This window comes from Acinonyx jubatus, chromosome A2, assembly GCF_027475565.1.
Source record: "Acinonyx jubatus isolate Ajub_Pintada_27869175 chromosome A2, VMU_Ajub_asm_v1.0, whole genome shotgun sequence".
In the NCBI taxonomy this organism is placed as follows: domain Eukaryota; kingdom Metazoa; phylum Chordata; class Mammalia; order Carnivora; family Felidae; genus Acinonyx; species Acinonyx jubatus.
The window spans coordinates 81,596,270-81,616,856 of NC_069383.1; the positions used below are offsets into that span (position 1 = coordinate 81,596,270).

The 20,587-nt window shown below is 32.5% G+C and overlaps 1 protein-coding gene across 8 annotated transcripts in view; it reads left to right on the forward strand.

Moving 5' to 3' along the window:
* Positions 1–20,587, forward strand: part of CACNA2D1 (calcium voltage-gated channel auxiliary subunit alpha2delta 1) — a 487,283-nt gene that overhangs the window by 420,275 nt on the left and 46,421 nt on the right. For 3 of the 8 annotated variants that reach the window (XM_027071753.2, XM_027071754.2, XM_027071760.2), the window contains exons 16-23: positions 2,626–2,703; positions 4,733–4,807; positions 5,062–5,136; positions 8,202–8,258; positions 12,292–12,363; positions 13,711–13,782; positions 15,979–16,040; positions 19,947–20,023. In XM_027071753.2, the coding sequence (XP_026927554.1) occupies positions 2,626–2,703; positions 4,733–4,807; positions 5,062–5,136; positions 8,202–8,258; positions 12,292–12,363; positions 13,711–13,782; positions 15,979–16,040; positions 19,947–20,023 (568 nt within the window). The remainder of the gene's footprint in view (positions 1–2,625; positions 2,704–4,732; positions 4,808–5,061; positions 5,137–8,201; positions 8,259–12,291; positions 12,364–13,710; positions 13,783–15,978; positions 16,041–19,946; positions 20,024–20,587) is intronic. The other 5 variants (XM_027071755.2, XM_027071758.2, XM_027071757.2 and 2 more) reach the window with 3 other exon arrangements.

Genomic DNA, 20,587 nt, shown 5'->3' on the forward strand with positions numbered 1-20,587 from the left:
TAACAGCAGCTTTGCATGCTAAGAAAGATAAAGTGAAGCTTGCTTACCTCAAATCCTAGCTAAAATTACTATCCAGTGTTCCTTCTTGACATCACATATTTATTTAAGGTCACATGGTCATCTAAAGCTATGGCCAAAATGTTTCATTTTTCCGAATCCATCACAGGACAGAGTATGATAGGAGGAGTCAATAATTATGCCCTGTAGGATTTCCTATGACCAGAAGTTCATTAACCAGCACGTCTACATTGTTGGTAAGGTTCTCACTGATAGCACAGATGACATTAGGAAGAGATTCTGGTTCTAAACATGCTGTTCTATAAGCTGAAACTAAATGTAAAGCAAGAAAAAAGAAAAAGAGGCACATGAATTGGCTAGTCAGGAGACACGTAGAGCATTCTTTTACCAACTTGAGAATGAAAAGTGATGGTCTTGTATTTCTAATTACTTGTCTGTAATCGCTGCATGTGGCAGATTCGCAATATATGCTGGTCAGTATATCTTGGTTACATTAAGAAAAAAAATGTAAACACATTCCAAGACAAAATATAATGAAAAAAAAATGAAAAGAACTCTGGAAATTCAGAAGAAAGAAGCCATATATTTGGGGGTGGTGTAGGGTGAGTTTAAAAGATGGTCACAGTTTAGCTGAACATATGAATCAAGGTAAAGTTTCTACAATTGGTGGGAACTAGTGAAACCACACAAAGAGGCTATAGTATGAGTTAGGCAAGGGCTGGGTATGTTGGAAAATGGTACCTCACTCACTTTGAGAGCTAATGGGAGTTAAGAACAGGGGCAGACTGGAACAATATTGTGGAGGGTTCATTTTATTTGGGAGATAAAGTGAGATTCTTTGGATAAAAAAAAGAGATAAAAAGAGTTGGAATCAAGAAAATATAAAAATACCAGATAAATTCCAGGAGGGCAGAAATCTTGTCTTATTTCTCTAAATTGTTCCCTAGGAATTTGTACAAATTTTTTGTCTGCTTAATCAATGAAGAAGGAAATGGAAATTGGGTACCAATGAGTTCATTGGTGATTTCATCTCCTATGTTAGAAGTCTAGTGTCTCATTTTAGGGCACATGTTACCATATTTAGAAGCACATTACCATACTCTGTAGAAATGCAAAGTGATGTGCGGAAAATGATTGCCTCATATACACTTTATCGTGTATCATGCTAGCTTTTTTAAAACTATGCATTATAACGAATAGAAATCTCTCCAAAAGGAGTATTTACTGAATTGTGTTTTGGAGTCCAGTTTTATGAGTTATCTCTAATCTGATTTTATTGAGGTAGAAAGTTTTCATTGTGAATATGAATTTGCATTTTGAAGGATGTTTCCATTGTTGAATATTCGTGCTTAGAACTGAATAGAGAGCCCACATGTATATCATCATGCACCAATTATGTGTGGTTGATTCCTTAATTGTATTTGTCCCAAACAGTTTGGTATCTTGTTCTGGTGAAAGCCTCTCTCTCTGTTTGTTCTTCCTCTTTAAATTCAGTTCCCATTGTTTTGGGGTTTCTCACATGCACAATTATAAACTATTTCTCTGTGAAGCCAGGATGTTTCTGGAATTAGAACAAGGGTCATGAGATTTGGATTTGGGGTCATTACTCACACGATTACTAATATTTTCTCAGCAAATTTGAAATTTTTAATAATAATTTTTAAATTATTTTAAAGTGTGATTTTTTTGAAAATGTAGTTTTGACATGAAATAATGGTAAATAAATATATAATATATATATGGTAATAATGGTGAATAAATATATATACATATACATATATGCATATATATATGGCTGCATATAAAATGGCTGCAGATAGCAGTAATAAAAAAAACAAAAACAAAAACAAAAAACCCTCAGACTTGAAAATCGCCTTATTTCAACGAATCTCCATGGGTTCATTTAATATTTGAAATGATCAACATGCTGGATGACACTAGGTCATTACTTTTGTTAGACTAAACTGCTTTATGACCAGACTATTGCATTTGATGCTTACAGTTAGCTACATTATTTGACTTTGTCAAAAAATACTATTTGTCTTAGAGGGTGTTTAGAAGCATTATTGCTTGTTTAGAACAACATAGTATTTACCAGATGATTGCAGATGTGATATTGATAACTTGTTTCTTCTCTTTATTCTGCTATACATTTATGATTTAACATGAAGCCTTTGGCTTAGGGCATGAAAAAATTAAGAATGAAACTACACAAAGGAAGGCAAACAAATTATATAACAATATTTTCATATCACTCTGTTCATGGAATCCCTGTGAACAAAAGAGTGGAGGGGCAGGGTTACTGAAATATTTAGTGTAATTTGAGTTTTTATAATTTTAAGTTACTTGCAGTGCTGTCTCAGACTATTATTGTAGAGGTTGTGGGCTTCAATAGCTGCCTAATAGACTCTCATTATTTCTCAGATGTTTTAATTGATTTTTTAAAGACAAACATTGTGAAAAAGCTTTCAAAATCATTTACTAGGTATTTGTGTCTCTTTATAATGTAACCATAAAATGCAGTGTCAAATACCAAAGACTAATTCAGAATGACAAAGTTTAAATTGTAAGTCTAATTTGCCTTTTTCTTTCTGAATCTATTTTTAGGAACTAGGACTTGTCATTACTGGAACTCTTCCGGTCTTCAACATAACTGGCCAAGTTGAAAATAAGACAAACTTAAAGGTTAAAAGTTAATTGATAAAATTAATAATAATAAATGATAAACTGTGACGTCAAAGCTCAGTGTGGATAAGATATTTCTATAAGGAAATACATAGAATGTAACTGTCTTGTGAGACCAGAAGTAAGAGGCAACAGCTGCCTATGTGATAACCACCTGGGAAAAAGGAAATGCAGGTCAAGTTCTCTGATTCCCCAGAGTCAGGATTCAACATAACTCTGTTTAACTATGAACTGATGAGAACACAAGTTCAGTCCCTGGGAGTAATTACATGACAGATGGGCAATACTATTGTGTGCACATTTTTTAAATGTATCTAAGATATCCATGGAGCTCAGAAAGAAAAATCCAAAGAACAAAACCATGGTAATGTTTGTCTCTGGTGTATGTATGTATTTTTATTGAAACATTCCTCCTCCAGCTCCCATTCAGACAGTAGTTTTTGTTTTGTTTTGTTTTTAAATCATCATGTAACTTAAGCATCTGATATAAAATGAATAGCTCTCAAAAAAAAATATTTTTAAAAAATGAAGAGCTCTATTTTGTTTTCTGTTTTTTAAAGATTGAAGAAAAATACTACATGAGTGTCATAAAAATGTTGATTTCTGCAGCACTGGAAATATTGTCAATGCAATGAGATGCTACCAACTTAAAAATTCTGAAAAATTTTACTTGTTAGATTCCACTCATTTTTAAAATACTTTTGATTAAAGTAGGGTTGCATTCCTATTTCTTAAATTGCATCAGAAAGAATTTTAGATTGCGGGACAAGTTAAGAATTTTTTTTTTAAACACTATATATTCATTTTAGGCTTTGTTTGACATTCCAGACTGGAAGGGAATTTATTTCCAGTTTATGGCATAATGAAGTCTGTTGTACTTACTATTTGTTCAGTTATTATAAATTTCAGTTGAACTCTTTACTTTTATAATGTGGCCATCAAAAATGTTAGTTTTTTGTTTTTTGGTTTTTTTTTTTTTAAGTTTCTTTATTTTGAGGGGGAAGGGGAAGGGCAGAGAGAGAGAATTATAAGCAGGCTCCATATGGTCAGCACCAAGCCGTATGTGGGGCTCAAACCCATGAATCGTGAGATCATGACCTGGGCCAAAATCAAGAGTTGGATGCTTATCTGACTGAGCCACCCAGGGGCCCCAGGAACCCATTGTCATTCTAAAAGATCTCTGGGTTCTAAATAATTTAACCCATAAAGGAGTAATTCTGTAACTATTCAGATGGACTAAGGGATTGCTTTAATTTGGAGGGTTTGCTGAGACCAGAATTGGTCCATGACAAAAGAATATAGTTGATATAACTTTCTCACTGTTTGTGCACCTACGCAAAATTTATGGTGTTCTCATGATAACTATTGAATGGATTTTATAATTTTCGTTGTAACATTTTAATTTCTTTTTTAGTTTATATAATTATATTTAAAACTGAAATTCCTGATTCTAAATTTTAACACCATTTTCGTCTTTAATGTCCCTGAGAAGATTATGATAGCAGTTTGCCACATAGCCCTTGTTGACTTGCAACTAAAGCTTGGATGCCCATGTTTGGTATCTCTCAAACACACATACAGCTACAACTGACTGTACAGTAGCAATTAAATATTAGAGATAATGAGTACAAAGGGCATCAAATAAATTTCCTGGGGCACCTGGGTAGCTCAGTAGGTTGTGTCCAACTCTTGATTTCAGCTTAGGTCTTGGTTTAAGGGTTGTGAGTTCGAGCCCCATGTTGGGCTCCATGCTGAGCATTATGTCTACTTAAAAAAAAAAAAAAACCCTACATTTTCTATTTTAGCCATAGTCATCAGGATTTCATTTACAATGATAAAGTCCTGGGTAAACAAAGGTGGGAATCATTGTAAATTGGTATCAAAAGCTGTTTCACCCTTAAAAATGTTTAAGCTAGATTGGAATATAACTATTGTCAAGCAAAAGGATGAACATATATAATAATTGTGTAGAAATATGTGCATTTTTTTAATCCAAAATAGACTACCTTTTTGCTATCTTTTATTATAGAACCAGCTAATTCTTGGTGTGATGGGGGTTGATGTATCTTTGGAAGATATTAAGCGACTAACACCACGTTTTACAGTAAGATGAAATTTACTCTTTGGGTATCTGTTTATTTTAGAGCTCTGTACTAATTTAGCTGTCTATAAAACATTTAAGTAATCCTCAGAAATCATGTAGCTAACTTACCGAATGAACTAAATGTTAAGGTCTTTAAAATAATATAAAGATACTATGCTGTCTTTCTTCATGCTTTAAAATGTGTTAAGAATTTTTTATCTTTAAAGAATGTGATTTCTGACTATGACCCAGGGATTTTTAATTTTTTTTTCCAGCTCTGCCCCAATGGCTATTATTTTGCAATTGATCCTAATGGTTATGTTTTATTACATCCAAATCTTCAGCCAAAGGTATGTATATAATTTGTTTGCAGTGATTAATGCAATTCTGTAAAATTAATGGTTAATGCTCTTAATAGATTGGTCATCTTTAAATTCATTATATAGCACTAAATATAAAGGAACATTAGGTCTGTAATGTTAATACATGACAAGACCACAGTTTATAATATATGAAAGTGTGAAAGCACTATTCATTTTCTCTTACCAATTTAGTTGTCCCATATTCCTATGGAATATTTAACCAATATTCACAACTCAAAGACAGCCATTATCGCCCCATGCCTGAGTTCACACATCCCCTTGGGATTTTGATTAAGGCTGTAAGGTAGTGAGGAGATTGCCCCAGATGGGTGTGAACCTGATAAATAAAAGTAATGTTCTTCTATGCACAGATTATATTTTCCATCACCCTTTTTTCTAGTAATTATCTCTCTTTTTCATCTCCCAAAGTGCTTTTTTCTTTCTACTTTTGAGCATGCTTAAAAAAACAGGAATGAAATTCAATAAGTACAACTCCATGGGATGAGCTTCAGAACTGGGAGTTGTTTATTAATCAGGGAGTTATCAGAAAGTGACAAAATCACATAGATGAACTTTTTATTCTAATCTCTATGCTAAGATATGAAATATTTTCCTAAATGTCTTATCCAGCTTCTTTCACTTTCCATTAGTGCTTCACAGGTAGGATGAAATATATTTATCTGGAAATAAAAACTGGCAAAATCATATTACATAATTGTAAGTTATGAGCATCTTCAAGTTGTTGCTTAACTTTGGAGATAACACTGAAGATACTTTAACCCATGCTAGAGGGAAATACATCCAGATTTAGTCATACTATCTTCTTTCCCTCGGTCACGAATAGTTAATGTTAGTGATATCTTTGGACATACACAAGTATATTCATAAACACACATACATTTAATGTTGAGTCATTTAAATACCTTTCAAATCAATGATAATTAAGAACCATTGATATTGAATGCAAAAACGTACTAAGTGGTTGTAAGAAATGTGATGATTTTAAAAGTTCACTTGGGAATTTATTTCCATATAAACTCCATCATGATCTAAATATTAGGTAATCAAATGTAGCTGCCTCTCATTCTGCACTATATTTAAAGTGGTTATTTTATTATAAAAATGGTATAGACATTTCTCCCCATTATCATTAGTCTATCACAGGCCTTTATAAATATGTCCTGTTAAGTTCCTCTTAATAGAGTTATTTATGATTAGCCTAATATTCTATGATTTTGTCACAGTTGAAAATTTGTATCTTTTTAAATATTTTTAAGATTTTTTTAAAAATTTGCAATGCCATTGTTTGGTTTTTGTATATCCAATATATTTTAATTTACATTCCCACAACTGAAGTGATTTAAAAGCAGTAATAATGTAATGTGTTGAAAGGTGTGAAGGATCCCCATTTTTATGATTGTAGCTCTTAACCCCTTCTCCAAAAGGAAGTAAAATATATCACAGACAAAATAATAAAGAAGAATAATGAGAATAATGTACATACATTGTATATAAATCTATCATTTAAAGGCAATAATTTGAAAAAGGTTTTCCCCCTTTTATACATTCTTCTGATAACCACTATTTACATAGAAAAATTTTACTACTATTTGATGTTAACATCTATTTGCCTCAGATTTGGAATAATTTACTAACACTCATATAATTACAACAAAAATATAAATTCTATAGAAAGCATTATTACAGCCCAGGTGATTTTTTTTTTTTTTAGGACTATGTTAACTTTTCATATTTTTACATAGGAAATTATTAGAAGCAAGTGTGCAACAAAGATATTTAGAAAATACTATTTTACAAAACCATTAAAATACGTTTGAACGATTGATGTGTTCTTTTCTCTGAAATTTATGCTTGTGAATTAAATATGCTTGTGAATTCTCATCATTAGATTAAACATTATTTGTGTTTTGTGGGTGATGGTGCATGCTTTGCAGGTAGACCAAAGAACTGCATAAAAGGATGATAGAGTATAAGACATCTTGTTTGTTTTAGAAATTGACAAGTACAAAGGACAGATATGGTAACCACTAGTATACTAACAAAATTATTCTCAGTGCTTTCATCAGAAATTTACCAGTAGAAATAAAGGAAGATAATGCTGTTCCATAATTTCCCCCCCCTTTTTTTTAAATAAGGTCATAGTCTAGTGTTATTGCAAGTATTCTTTGTTGAATGCCTTGTGTTTTCTTCCTGAAATTATAATCTTAAGTTATTTCAGTACAATTTTGTAGTTTGTAGAAGTCAGTATGAGTATCCTTCAAAAAGGCTAGAATCTCAGGAAATAAAGTAGTTATAAACCTTTTACATATCTAATTTCCTAAGCAATCATTGCTAATCTCCTCATGTCTCCACCATGACCACATTTGACAAGTACTGGATTATGTATCCTGCTTTATTCCAAAATGCATTTTACATTTCTTACTTTTTGTTTCATAAAAATAACCAGATGGGTACACTTCTAAGATACTTTATTTGGGTCAATCTTAATAAATATTTATTGTATAGGAAGTTGTGCATAATCCACACTTTAGAAGTCAACATTTAAAATAAATCTACAGTGTTAGGATTAAATTCTCCTTTAGTTCCACAGATACAACATTTGGTAACACTTCAGAAAACAAAGCCACAAATTTTAAGGGTTTAATGTTGACACTTCTCAATGTCTTATAATAATTATATTTTAACACATTTGAATCATGTAAATTCTAAAATCTGCAGGATTTTTTTTTTGAATCAGCATTAAAGTTGTCTGAGACAGAATACTTTCCTCACTTTCCAAATATGTACTTTTTTAGGAAAAAAGGAAGATACTAAAATATGCTCCTAAACAATTTTTTGAATACTTTTACTAGCATAACATTTTTTATACACCACCAGTATTTTGAAACATTCATTTTATTTGTTGACATGTCATGAACTCTGTGATACCTGCTGCTGATCAAGGAAATATCTGATCAAAATTGATTGTAGGATAGAAGCCTTACCTGTGTTGAAATGTAGCATGATGAATTACCACCTTTCTGTTGCTTCAGCCTATTGGTGTAGGTATACCAACAATTAATTTAAGAAAAAGGAGACCCAATGTTCAGGTAACTGTGAATGAAGTTAGCAGTGGCTTCAAATACGCTAAATCAGAGTTGAGATTAAGCTTCTCTTCCTAAAGCATCTGATTAATTCTGCCTTTCCTGACATCAAGCTTCCAGAGCATGAGTTGGAGATGAGCATCGTTTCTCAAACTGGAGCAAAAGCATTATTAATGATGGCAGGGGGTATGCATTTGCTAACTTAAGATTGCTAGCAAATTATGTAATGTCGTTAATCAGAACAACTATAATGAGATGGCTTCTAAAAGTAAATTTGTTATTAAAATTGTGAAATTAGTGTCCCATCCATGTTTTCCTAACAAGTGCTTGTAAAATTAACTTCAAAGTGGAAATAAAAAGACAGTTCTGGTGTGATAGTTTCTGTAAACCATACATTGCAGGCCAAAATTTCTTTGAATTTCTAAAGTGTGTCTTAGGATTAGAGGTTAGAGAAACTTCCCTTAAGCTAATTAAAAATGCCCAGAATTGCAAATAAATATTGTAAATTGTTATTGCCTGACAAGTTCATTGCAAAATCTTTTCGCTTTTGTCAACAAAATTTAAATGTTACTTTATGTGTGCATATTTCTATAATTACATTAAAAATAATCAGTAGAGAGGATACTTCCTACAGTTTAGTACAGTACAGTATGAGGATTGTTACAGTTACAGAATTTCAGAATTCCGAAGGAATTTCAGTATGATTTAACGTTTTATATGTAATCCTATCATTGCTCTAAAAAAAGTTAGTGGCATTATTATGGACAGGTAGTATGATATTGAGAAGATATTATTAAACTATTTTACCCCATTCAACCTCATTTTACTTTAACTTCTTCATTGGAAAAGTAGGAGGATTGAATAATGGTTGTTGTTGTTTTTTAATTTTTTTAATGTTTATTTATTTTTGAGAGAGAGAGAGAGAGCCTGAGCATTAGCAGGAGAGGGGCAGAGAGAGAAAGGGAGACACAGAATCTGAAGCAGGTTCCAGGCTCCGAGCTGTCAGCACAGAGCCCTATGCGGGGCTCGATCCCATGAGCTGTGAGATCATGACTTGAGCCTAAGTCGGACGCCCAACCGACTGAGCCACCCAGGCGCCCCTGAATAATTGTTTTTTAACCTACGTGATATATTCCCCTAGGAAATTAAATATATATATTGATCTACAGCTCCATCTCCTGAAAATTCTGAACTAATGTGACCAGGGATGGGACCCAAATTAATAAATAGTATTTCAAGCTTTCCAGGTTGTTCTAAAGTTGCAGAGCCACTGGATTAAAAGAAGCTTCAATTTTCTTCTAGCTCTAGAACTCTGTGCAATCTGAACTTCATGTTGTTGCATCAGTCTTCATATCTTTTATGACTCCTGTAGAGGTTAAAATGAAATTAGTGTCTTTTCTTGATTTATTAAATTGTCTCCTGTTACTCTCCTTGCATGCTTCTTTTTGTGTATTATCTTAAATTATACTTTTTGCATTCATGTGTATCCTAGCAAATTTTCATTTTACAGTACTTTCAAATGTTGCATGTAAATGTTATAATATAATTTGAAAATAAACAACCTGAAAAATGGTTTGTTTTATTTTTACTTTCTTTCTAAGGAAACCTCAAATGGCAAACTAGCAACCATACAAGACTTTAGAATTTTAGGAATATTTTTTGAACTACGTAATATTTTTAATCATCCTAAGCACTAATTATTTCTATTTAAAATCTGTTTAAAGGCATTCTGCCTTTTAGTTCTACAAATGTTGTTGTCTTTATGTCAGCTGATACTAAAATTTTACACATGAAAAGTGTTATATATTTAAAATATCAAACAAAAGCATTAGGAATGAAGGGACTGGATTCCAGTTCTCAAAGTTCACTTGGTGCTTTTTTATTATAAATTTATGCTTTTGAATTTTTCAATCATTGTGCCTATGATGGGTCTTTTAAAAATGGTCAGCTAGATTGCCATTTAAAAAGTACAAGTTTTGCATTGACATTTTGCTTTTACGATTTCATTTTCTTCTCTGTGTCTTTATATGTTGGATTGGGACATGATCTTCATATTGCCAATTCTTCCCGATAATGCCTCCGCCATGCATGCTGTTTGGGTCTGGTCATGCTATGCATTATCCATTGCATGTAAGATAATATTCTTATTTATGTTTATATTTTATCATTTTGATTATGTTGACTTTGTTTTGCAGTGAGTATGTTAAATTTTTAATGCTGTTATGGTGTTTGTGTGAAGAGGATTTATTTCAGGGAACTTTAAAGAAGCAATTCTGAATTATATTGTCCAATTTAGAGTATCCTTTTATTAGTGACATTCTTGGTTCATTTTTTTAAACAAAGGATTAAAATTATTTTCAATATTGATTTTTATTTTATCTTTATGAATTATGTTACATTTCAAATGAATATTTGCTTCTGAGGCAATATATTGCTATGTAAACAATGGTCAGTATTATCACCTATTAAGCAGTCTAATAGTCATTTGTAATATTCTAGAATCTTCTGATTCCAGACATCAAGCTCATGAGCAGTGTATATTTTTTAAATAAAAGCATGAGACACAGTTGAGATTATTGTTTTAATTTGCCTTTAAGAGTATCCATTCATCAAAACCCATAGGAATCATAAACTGTCATCATTTAAATGGAGTTATATCTTGAAAGAAAGCATTTTTGTCATAATTATAAAATAAATGCATGCCATATATAATGTCATTCAGCATTGAAGTTAGTGTTTATTTATTTGAATTATTGTTATTATTTTGGGTAGTCAGTCCAAACAGTGTTTAATTAAAATAGTGATAATCTCGTTCAATTGATGGTCCAAAAAAATAAAAAATAAATAAAGTAGTGATAATCTGAATGTATTTTGGAAGAGCCTGTGAATCTGAAATCACTAAAATTCCAGTGACCTTGCACTAATACAGCATAATTTATATTTATTACTTCTATCTAATTAATTATCACATTTTGGTGGTATTTATTTTAGTCCAAATTAAAAATCCAGTTTCTAAAATCATTTAGTTGTAAAATTATCAACACCTATTATGATTTGATTATTCGAACAAATGTTGATAATCTAATATGGCACGTTACATTCTTAGCATTGTTATAAAATAATCAGTGTATTTTTTTTATCAAATAGCTAAATAAGTCTTCATTTTATGATTGAGAAAATTTTTAAATGTCATATGAGGTAAACTTGCCAAGCTAACAGTTTTATTTGACATAGTTATAGAAATAAAGAGTATGCCTTATTCCACAGTTAATTTTACTTATTCACACGAGCAAGAAGAAGCAGTAGGAGACATTAAAGCGAAAACCATATCTAGTGAACCCAAGGATTAATATTCTAGTTAGATTTTAATTACAATAGGTAATCTTTATTAAAGTCCTTATGACTTGACCACGTATTTTATCTTATAAAATTTACTTAATTTATTAAATTCAAATGTAAAATTTCTAAGATTCAAATATATAAAGCAAACTTGCATCTTTATGCATCTTAAGAAGAGTATGTTTAGAATAGTTTTACTTAGCAAATTCAAAGTTAGTTTTTAAAACATTTTCCCTCATTTCTTACTTTTTATAGAACACAAGTAAAGAAACATATATCACTTAGATGTTACCTTTGTTTTATTGCCAAGTATGTTATCCACGTGGCTTCATTTTGTTCCTTTCCCATCCTATTTAAAGGAAGAAAGTTTCAAGTAGATCTTTGATTGTCATATTCACATGGAACTTGTAATTATAAATGTAGTATCTAACATACCACTCGAAATGAGACTGTCTTCAGTTGGTGGCAAATTAAAATTTTCTTGCTTCACTGAAGCTCAAGCCCCTACTCTATTATTATCTTAAAATACATGTATGCAAAACAATATATCTTTGTATAACTGTTTTGTCAGCCGTTTAATACACCTTAGGTAAGTAACTTGTATGTAATTATTTTTGTGTTTGAATATACATTGAACTGTTTACATACAACATCAGTTTTCAATGTCATATATGCTTAATTATTATTATTTTCTCTGTAGAACCCCAAATCTCAGGAGCCAGTAACTTTGGATTTCCTTGATGCAGAGTTAGAGAATGACATTAAGGTGGAGGTGAGTGTGTGCCTGATCAGGTCAGATCCTGGGGTTCATTCATTCCACAGTATCTGTTGAGCCGCGTCATTGTGTTATCTTCTCTCCTAGATCCTGTCCACACAATGGTGAATGTTGTTTGTCTTTAAAATTTCTAGGGGTGGGCTCTCTTATGCAAATGATCATATGAAAAGGAATGAGTATTTTTAGTTGGGTGTGACATTGGTTTCTTTCTTTGTTATCCCATAGTTAGAGGTATTTTAAGTATTTCAATACAAATAGAACTTACAAATTGCAATAAACATTGCAGAGATGGAGGACATTGCTACAGAGCTAAAAGAAAAGTTGGAGGGAATCTAACCATCCAGCCACCCAGTGAGCAATGTGAAGGGCAAAGCAGCCATGTTTGTCTTTGTATACTTAAGCCAGAAACATTTCTATTTTATTTCAAAACTAAAACTGCATGCCATTTCCTCTGAGAGGGTCTTCCTTAATAATAAGGATAACTAATAATAATATTTATTAAGTACATAATATGTGTCAGTCATGGATTCTCAACAGCCTTTGAAATAGATGCTATTATTATATTATCTTTATTTGTTGAACTGAGGATAGATTTTAGGTCCAGAGAGGTTAAACAGCTTGTCTCATTAATCAGCCAGTAAGTAGCAGGACCAGCATTTGGATCCGGCTTTTGCGCTTCAGAGCAAAGATTTTTAAGATTCTTTTATATGGATTAACTTCTCCTCTCATCTATGCAAAGGCCACCATATTTCTTTGAGAATTTGTCGTGGTGTGTTTTAATAGGCACTTGCTTTACGCGTTTTACACATTGACTCCCTCACTGTAGAACAATAGAATGTAATTATTCGTTATTATTACCCAAGACCAAGACATAGTGCTGGGATGTCTTAGGTGATTAATGAATGTTTGTAATAAAGTGTTTTCAGGTGATAGAACAGGATCATGTAATAATAAAGAGCATGGTCCCCTCAGCATGGGACTCTGATGCCGCTGAGTGACTTTAATATTATTTAACCTATTACATCTCACAGTCAGTCTCATAAAGTAATCGACTATTCTTTCATTAGTTGTATTTTAAAAATTAAGGGGTGGCTGAAGATAATTAAGGATACCTTTATTATTTTAAAATATGTAAAATGACTGTAACGTGGTAACTTAAAAGAATGTGGTAACTTTTTAAAAGAATATTCCCAGAGAAAACTACAACTACTGGTACAACCAGCCTATTTTTATTCAGTCTCTTGTAAAATAAGGTATAAACCTTGAAATATCGATACTTTAATAGTCATATTATGGTAGTCACTTGAATACGTGCAATAAAGTGATTCTTTCATCTTCCCTTAGATTCGAAATAAAATGATCGATGGAGAAAGTGGAGAAAAAACATTCAGAACTCTGGTTAAATCTCAAGATGAGGTAAGGATTAAGTCAGGCTTATTAAACAAAACGTATATTTACATAATTATATTGGTAGCTTATCTTTTGTATTAAAGCAGTATTTATAAAACAGAGATGTCTCAAGTAAACATTTTTTAAGGTCTTCGCTGGAAGAGTATTTTTAATAATATTTTTAACTCTTTTTAATTTTTCTAAAGCATGTTGCTTTAAGTTTCTTGATGTTTTACATTAGTAACAATATATTTTTGAAAATTATATTTCATGTCTCCATTTTTTATCATCTTAGGAAATAGAACACAATTTAATGTTGTGCCATGTTCTTAGCCATTTCATCATGCAGAATTGAAAAAAATATGTAATAGCTGTGTTATATGATTTCTACATGCAGATCTTCTAATTGTTGGGTTCCATATATTATTTTGTTTGGTGTTTTAATGATTTACTTTTGTGTGTGTGTGTGTGTGTATCTTCCATCACTATTTATGCACTTTATGATTGCCTTGCATTTAAATCTGAAACTAAATCAAGAGATAACCCAACTACACCTATAAATCACTGGTACAAATAAGTAATAAACTCATATTGTTTGATACTGATGTGGAGGAACTATGTATATGAGCAGTGTGTCTATCCATTATCAGTCACATGTGGAGTAAATACACAGACATTCACATATTTGAGTATTTAAAAAATATATGCAATCCAGAGGCTTTGGAGCCTGGAAATTTAAGTGTATGTATATAACTTACATCCTTTTCCTCACATTGTTATCCTTTTTAAATGTATACATTTCTTGAATTCCTCAGCAGATCTTTGTCTAGGGTGGAGCTAGGATCCAAATGGGATCATTCATTAGCAGGTGGCTTTTCTCACTTAATACCGTTAGGAGTCCCCAGTACTAGAAGACAGGAGGACGTATATATCGATTGCAGTCATTGTTGAAATGTCGATTCTCTTTACTTAGACTTTAGCCATACTCGTGACCCGCTTACTCCTCGAGGAAAGATGTAAACCATTCAACAATTGTGCCAACTTTTCCATGTTGTTCTGCCAACGAGAACTCTTTGACCTACACATTCTATCCTCAAGTTATACATTAATTTTGTTTGTTTTGAGTCACCTTGATATTTTCCCGGTTTGCCATATTTTTTGCCATATTTTTTATGAGTAATATGAAATATGTGAACATTCTTTTTTTATAAGAATTTTACTAGTCTAAAAACCTCATAATTCCTGTTATTCCTGCCTCTGTCCTCTACACACATACAGTAAATCATAGGAATATTTGATGTATGGAGACAACATGAATGGTTGTTACAAAATGAATCTGGCATTATACATTTACTTTATTCTCCCAAATTAAGTTTTAAGACTTAGATACTTTCATTTCATCAATAAATTATAGAAAATAATAGTATTTAGTCCAGCGGTCAGTTAAATTCGACAGTGATTTTAAAGTGATTAGTGTATTGCCGAACACCAAGTAACATTTCAGTGAATATTACTGTTCTGATGAGGATAATAAAGCTGGAGATAACTGAAACAAATGTAAAGATGCATAATAGCCATCACTATACCTAATGGAAGAAAGAATGATAATTTCTTTACTAGTATTCCATAGTGACCTATGAACGATTCTATATCCATCAAGTTATTTTGCTCTGTACTTTCTTTCCCTGGTGGATTTCATTTTTTTTCTAACCTTCAGTGGTACTAAGTATTTCGTCTCTTATGCTAAATACTGTAATAATGGCTTAATAAGAATGATAATATCCTAATCATACATTTGGATGTACAAACAGTACATTGCTGTCCTGATATTACCAGTTTCTTATAAATGCTGTCTAGTATGGAAATGTCTGAGGCTTCTTTAACATATCCTAGTCCTATTTTATTATTAAAATTGTATTTTAGAAAATGTTTCCAATGTTTTGACGTTTATAATTCAGCATGAATTACTAATATTTTGCACTAAAAAGACTTTAAAAGTTATGATGCAGATGTTTATGTTTGTGCTAAAATTTTGCTTTACACACACACACACACACACACACACCCATAACAGAACAAATAAATGTAGACTAGAGCAGACGTTTGTGAAGGAAGGTTTGGAATGACCATAGTATTTATAAATAGATTTTAGCGTTCTGCTTTTTATATGAACTCACATAGAATTTATAAGGTGATAACAACCATATCAAACTTTTTTTCTAGAGATACATTGACAAAGGGAACAGGACATATACATGGACTCCTGTGAATGGCACAGATTACAGGTAATTAACTGGATTTAAATATGTATCGTATACCAGAGTATTCAGTTCTGTGTCTTTCACCTATTTTTAGTAGCAATTTTCATAATAGATGAATATTAAGTCCTTGCATTTTCATAAACCATTTTCATTGTAATTAAAGCAGAAAAGTTATTTTTTCCAATGCAGAAATGTATTAAAATTAGAGCTTCTGATTTTTCAAAGTGGAAAAGATGGAAAAAAGCTAGGAATATAAAATTTGGAAATGAACACATATGTGATATAAATCTATTTGATTTATTTGTATATATTGCTGTTAGCAATAATACATGTGGACAAAAATGCCCTAGTCATTTGTAGTCATCACTTCCGCTGATTTCCTCATTTAAATTCAGTTAGTTTACATTACTTACCTTTTGCAAATTAACCTAAAAATAAAACCACCTCATAGTATGATCTGATATAAAATGCTCAGTTGGTAATTTACCTTCCCTAGTGACAAGTCTGTAATATCCTGATCACACCAATGGACTGAGCGTTGGAAAATCGGACAGACTAATACCCTGTAGTGTCTTGAAAATTCTCCATTCTTCACTCGCTGAGCATTTCCTTCGCTTTCTTGGTGTAACTCTTCTCTGAGGTCATGGCTTTCCCTGTGGTCCTACATCCTACAGGCTCATAATCCTGAGGTTGTTATGGATATTTCCTTGTACTCATTCTCTCTTCCTCTTCCCTAAAATCCCTCTCTCTGAATCTTAGATCATCTTCCTCTCAGTCCTATAAGATTTCAATTCCTGGCTCACTGTACAGTCACATAGATCACTGTTTCTGATGCTATTTTTGACATACCCACACTTATGTAGAACAAAACAAAAATTATTTACTAAGTCAACTTTTAAGAAGGTTTTAAAATTCAAGCTTGAAGTTTTTATTAATAGATTTTACAGACATAAAATTAGTCTGTCAAATTACTGAAAAGTTTTCTAAATGTTTACTCTCAATTTCTCTACTTAACTGGTCCTGAGCTGGGAATAGTTTGCAAATGAGCCAGGTCTGTGGAGCACACTCTGATAGCATTGAGATAGATGATTTTTTTAGCACCTGATCCTTCAGTTTATCTCCTCTTCACTGTGTGGGAGTGTGCTCTCTTCCTTTTTTCTTACACGAACAAATTTTAAGTTAGAAAAACTTGATCTCTTTAACCCTGACAATGAGTCAACAATGATGGCAGTCATAATTATACTTTGAGAGTATTTTAGTCATTATAATTTGTTTAAATGTGTTTGTAACAGTCTCACAAATGCCCCCTACATGCATACCCTTACCCTCCCACAGACCGTGATGGGACCAAACGTGGCCAGATTGATACCCCAATTCTGAGTATGTTGCTCCTTGTTCACAAACATTTATTCTCTTCCCGTTTTACTCCAACTTAAATCTGGACTTCCAAGGCAGATATTCTCACCTCATGTTTCTATCCCAGAGAGCCTGCCTGTCATGCCTCTCACCACCCTCCTCATGGAGTCACTGTTCTCTGGCCCCACCTTTCCCACTTTGTCATGTTTTCCAAACATTTGCTGCCCAAATCTACGTCTTTGGGCCAGATTCGGTCTATTTTCATTATAAGTGCTTCTCTTGAATCGCTGTACAAATAAATTCACAAACAACGATGGAGAACAAAATATAACATCTATATAAAGAGGGGGAGGGGGAAATTGGCATGTTTTGATTTACTGAATGAAGTACCAAATTTCATGTAGTGATTTATGCCTTCTTAAGCTTTGTTGTAATTTAGGTATTACAGTTTGAAATATAGTAAGTAATGATTCTAATAGAATGCTGTTTTTTTTTAATGATGAATTTAGTTTCATAGAGACAAATGATTGAGCTGAAAAGTACGTTACATTCCACTTAACTCTGTTAACCATGTTTATGTGAGTCACAAAAATATTGCGTGGGCTCTATCATCCACCTGGTGGCTGCTGGCTTTATTAGGTTTTAATCCCTAGTAGAAAATAAAGCAGCCTTGGTCTGTTGATTTTATATGGAGGGAGACAGCAAACACTGCATATGACAACATCATTGACTCAAAATGTTGGTAAAGATCTTATCGGCTATGGGTTGAAGAAATAACCATTGCCTTGAGATGGAAATAAATTAAGTGTAACTATTTTTCTATAAAATGAGGTGTAGCTCTTAATAACAACCTGAGACATGCAGGCCAATAAAATGTATATTTGATATGTCAATTTTAAAACTTCTCCTGTGTTCCTCAGGAGTTTCAACACTATTTTTATGGTACATGAGATGTAACCCAAGCTTAGAGAGTGACACTGCAGCAGCCACATGATATAACGTTATCGGTTTTAATTAGAAGTTTCTCTTAGCAATAAATGCTGATGGAGCAATAAAAATGTCCTAATTTCCCTTGAGAGGAATTTGTAGGAGACAATCTTCAAATGCTCAGTAATTCTACTCTACATTTTATAAATGGCAAGTGAATCATGAAAGGTCATCTTGCTTTCAGACTAATTTCACTGCTTATTTTAATTTTAATCTCTCCCTCCACTTAAAGGAAGTTACCTATAAAATGAATGGGGAGATTTTCATTAAATCTACATAACATTTTATTTCTCTGACCTTTCCCCATAAGGATAGTCTATGAATTACTTAATGAAGGAGAAAGATTTGGGAATTGGAGGTAACAAGCATCCACTCATTTTGCTATCTTGACTGCAAAAATAAATTGTAGGAAATAAACCCTTGCTTTTTTTCCCCTTTGTATTTTTAACATATATTTTCATAAGAAGGAAAACCTGGAATTTTATATTTTGTCCTCTTCTGTACTGTCCATAAAAAAAAAGCAGATAATGAGATTATAGTTGCACATTCTCAAAAGCTTGGGAAACATGCGGCTTTAGTGACTTAAGATCTGCAAGTACATGTAAATACTCAGAAGCCTAGAAATGCACACCTTTTCCTGTGCATTGCTAAATTTTAGATTAAGTATTAAAAATGAGTGCTAAATGAGTCACTTGGTCACATTAATCACGCGTCACTTTGTGAAAATACTTAGGTCAGGGAATCTTCCTGTACCTTCATTTTTTTGCACCCTTAGTTCTTAAGTTTCCTTCTGTACTAAAGCATAGCAAAGGTTATTCGCAACTGTAAATGTGGATGTGTAATCATTAGTTATGTCTTACACAAATATATTAGCCATTTCAGGGGTGGAAGAATTACACATATGCAGTTGTGTTATTTGAAACTGCATACTGTGCAAATATTCTGACCCCTTTTATATTCTGTAGGAAGAACCAATAGGATGAGCAGGCAGCCTTTCTTAGTGCTAGGAATTAATCTGAATTTTCTTATCAGCAGACACTGGGGAATTTGCCTAAAGACTAGAGTCTTAAATGGTCAGTATTTCACCCCTCAAAGGGGTATGTTTCAGATGGGTTTATGCATTGCGTAGTAAAAATGATAATACCATTTATGATTGTTAAACGGTGGATGTTTGCTACAGAGCACTCTAACATAATGCGTATTTCATGAAAGGGTATGCAGTTAGTGTAATATTTATTTTCTTTAAACATAACCTTAATATTCTTTTTCAACACTTGAAGTATTTCAGTACACTTTTCTGAAAATACAGTACACATCACATTTCTTTCTCGGTGAATTCATGGGCACATTTAGTAGCTTATTTTCCTTGGTGTCTCTTCTGATTCCCTACGAGATAGAGAACTGGATGACTCTGGATGGCAAGACCGAATTAAGTACTCTACTTACTGAATGCGTTTTCCTGTCACAGTAATATGTCTCTTCTTTCCCATGAGGAAGATCTTTGGATTTTCCATTAACTGGATGTGTCTTTTTTTTTTTTTTTTAAGTTGTTTGTTTGTGTTTATGCTTCTCTTGTTTCTATTGCAGTTTGGCCTTGGTATTACCAACCTACAGTTTTTACTATATAAAAGCCAAAATAGAAGAGACAATAACTCAGGCCAGATGTAAGTACTATGAAAGCGACCCCAGAGTCTATTTATCTCGTAGTATCAGATGTATAAATCTGTCTAGATTTTAGAATGCCCAAGGCCTATACATTTTAGTAGGTGTTACTACCAAATCTACAGCAATGATTCTAACCCATTCCAAACATGCAAGGAACAAGAAATATTCTACGTGGATAGAATATGAGCAGGTACCCAGTCTCACTGGCATCCCCACCATCCTACCCTGCCTTGCTTTGTGCTTATAGAATCATTGCCGTGCTGTGTCCTCTGTCGCTGTCATTTGGAGGGTCTGCTAGCTGGTGCAAAATGTTTCGCATCGCATAGTCTCTACTCATGGCACTGTGCTAATAAGGCTTTATCTTTTTTTTATTCTTTTTTCTTTTTCTTTCTTTCCCTCTTTCTTTCTTTCTTTCTTTTTTTTTTTTTTTTTTTTTTTTTTTTTTTGCATTTGGCAAGAATAATATTGTGCTCCACATCTACTTTGTTTGAATAAATGAAATTGCATTGGTCTTTGGCTTGGCAATTAACTTCCTTCTCATAATCTAAATTAATGTCTTCAGT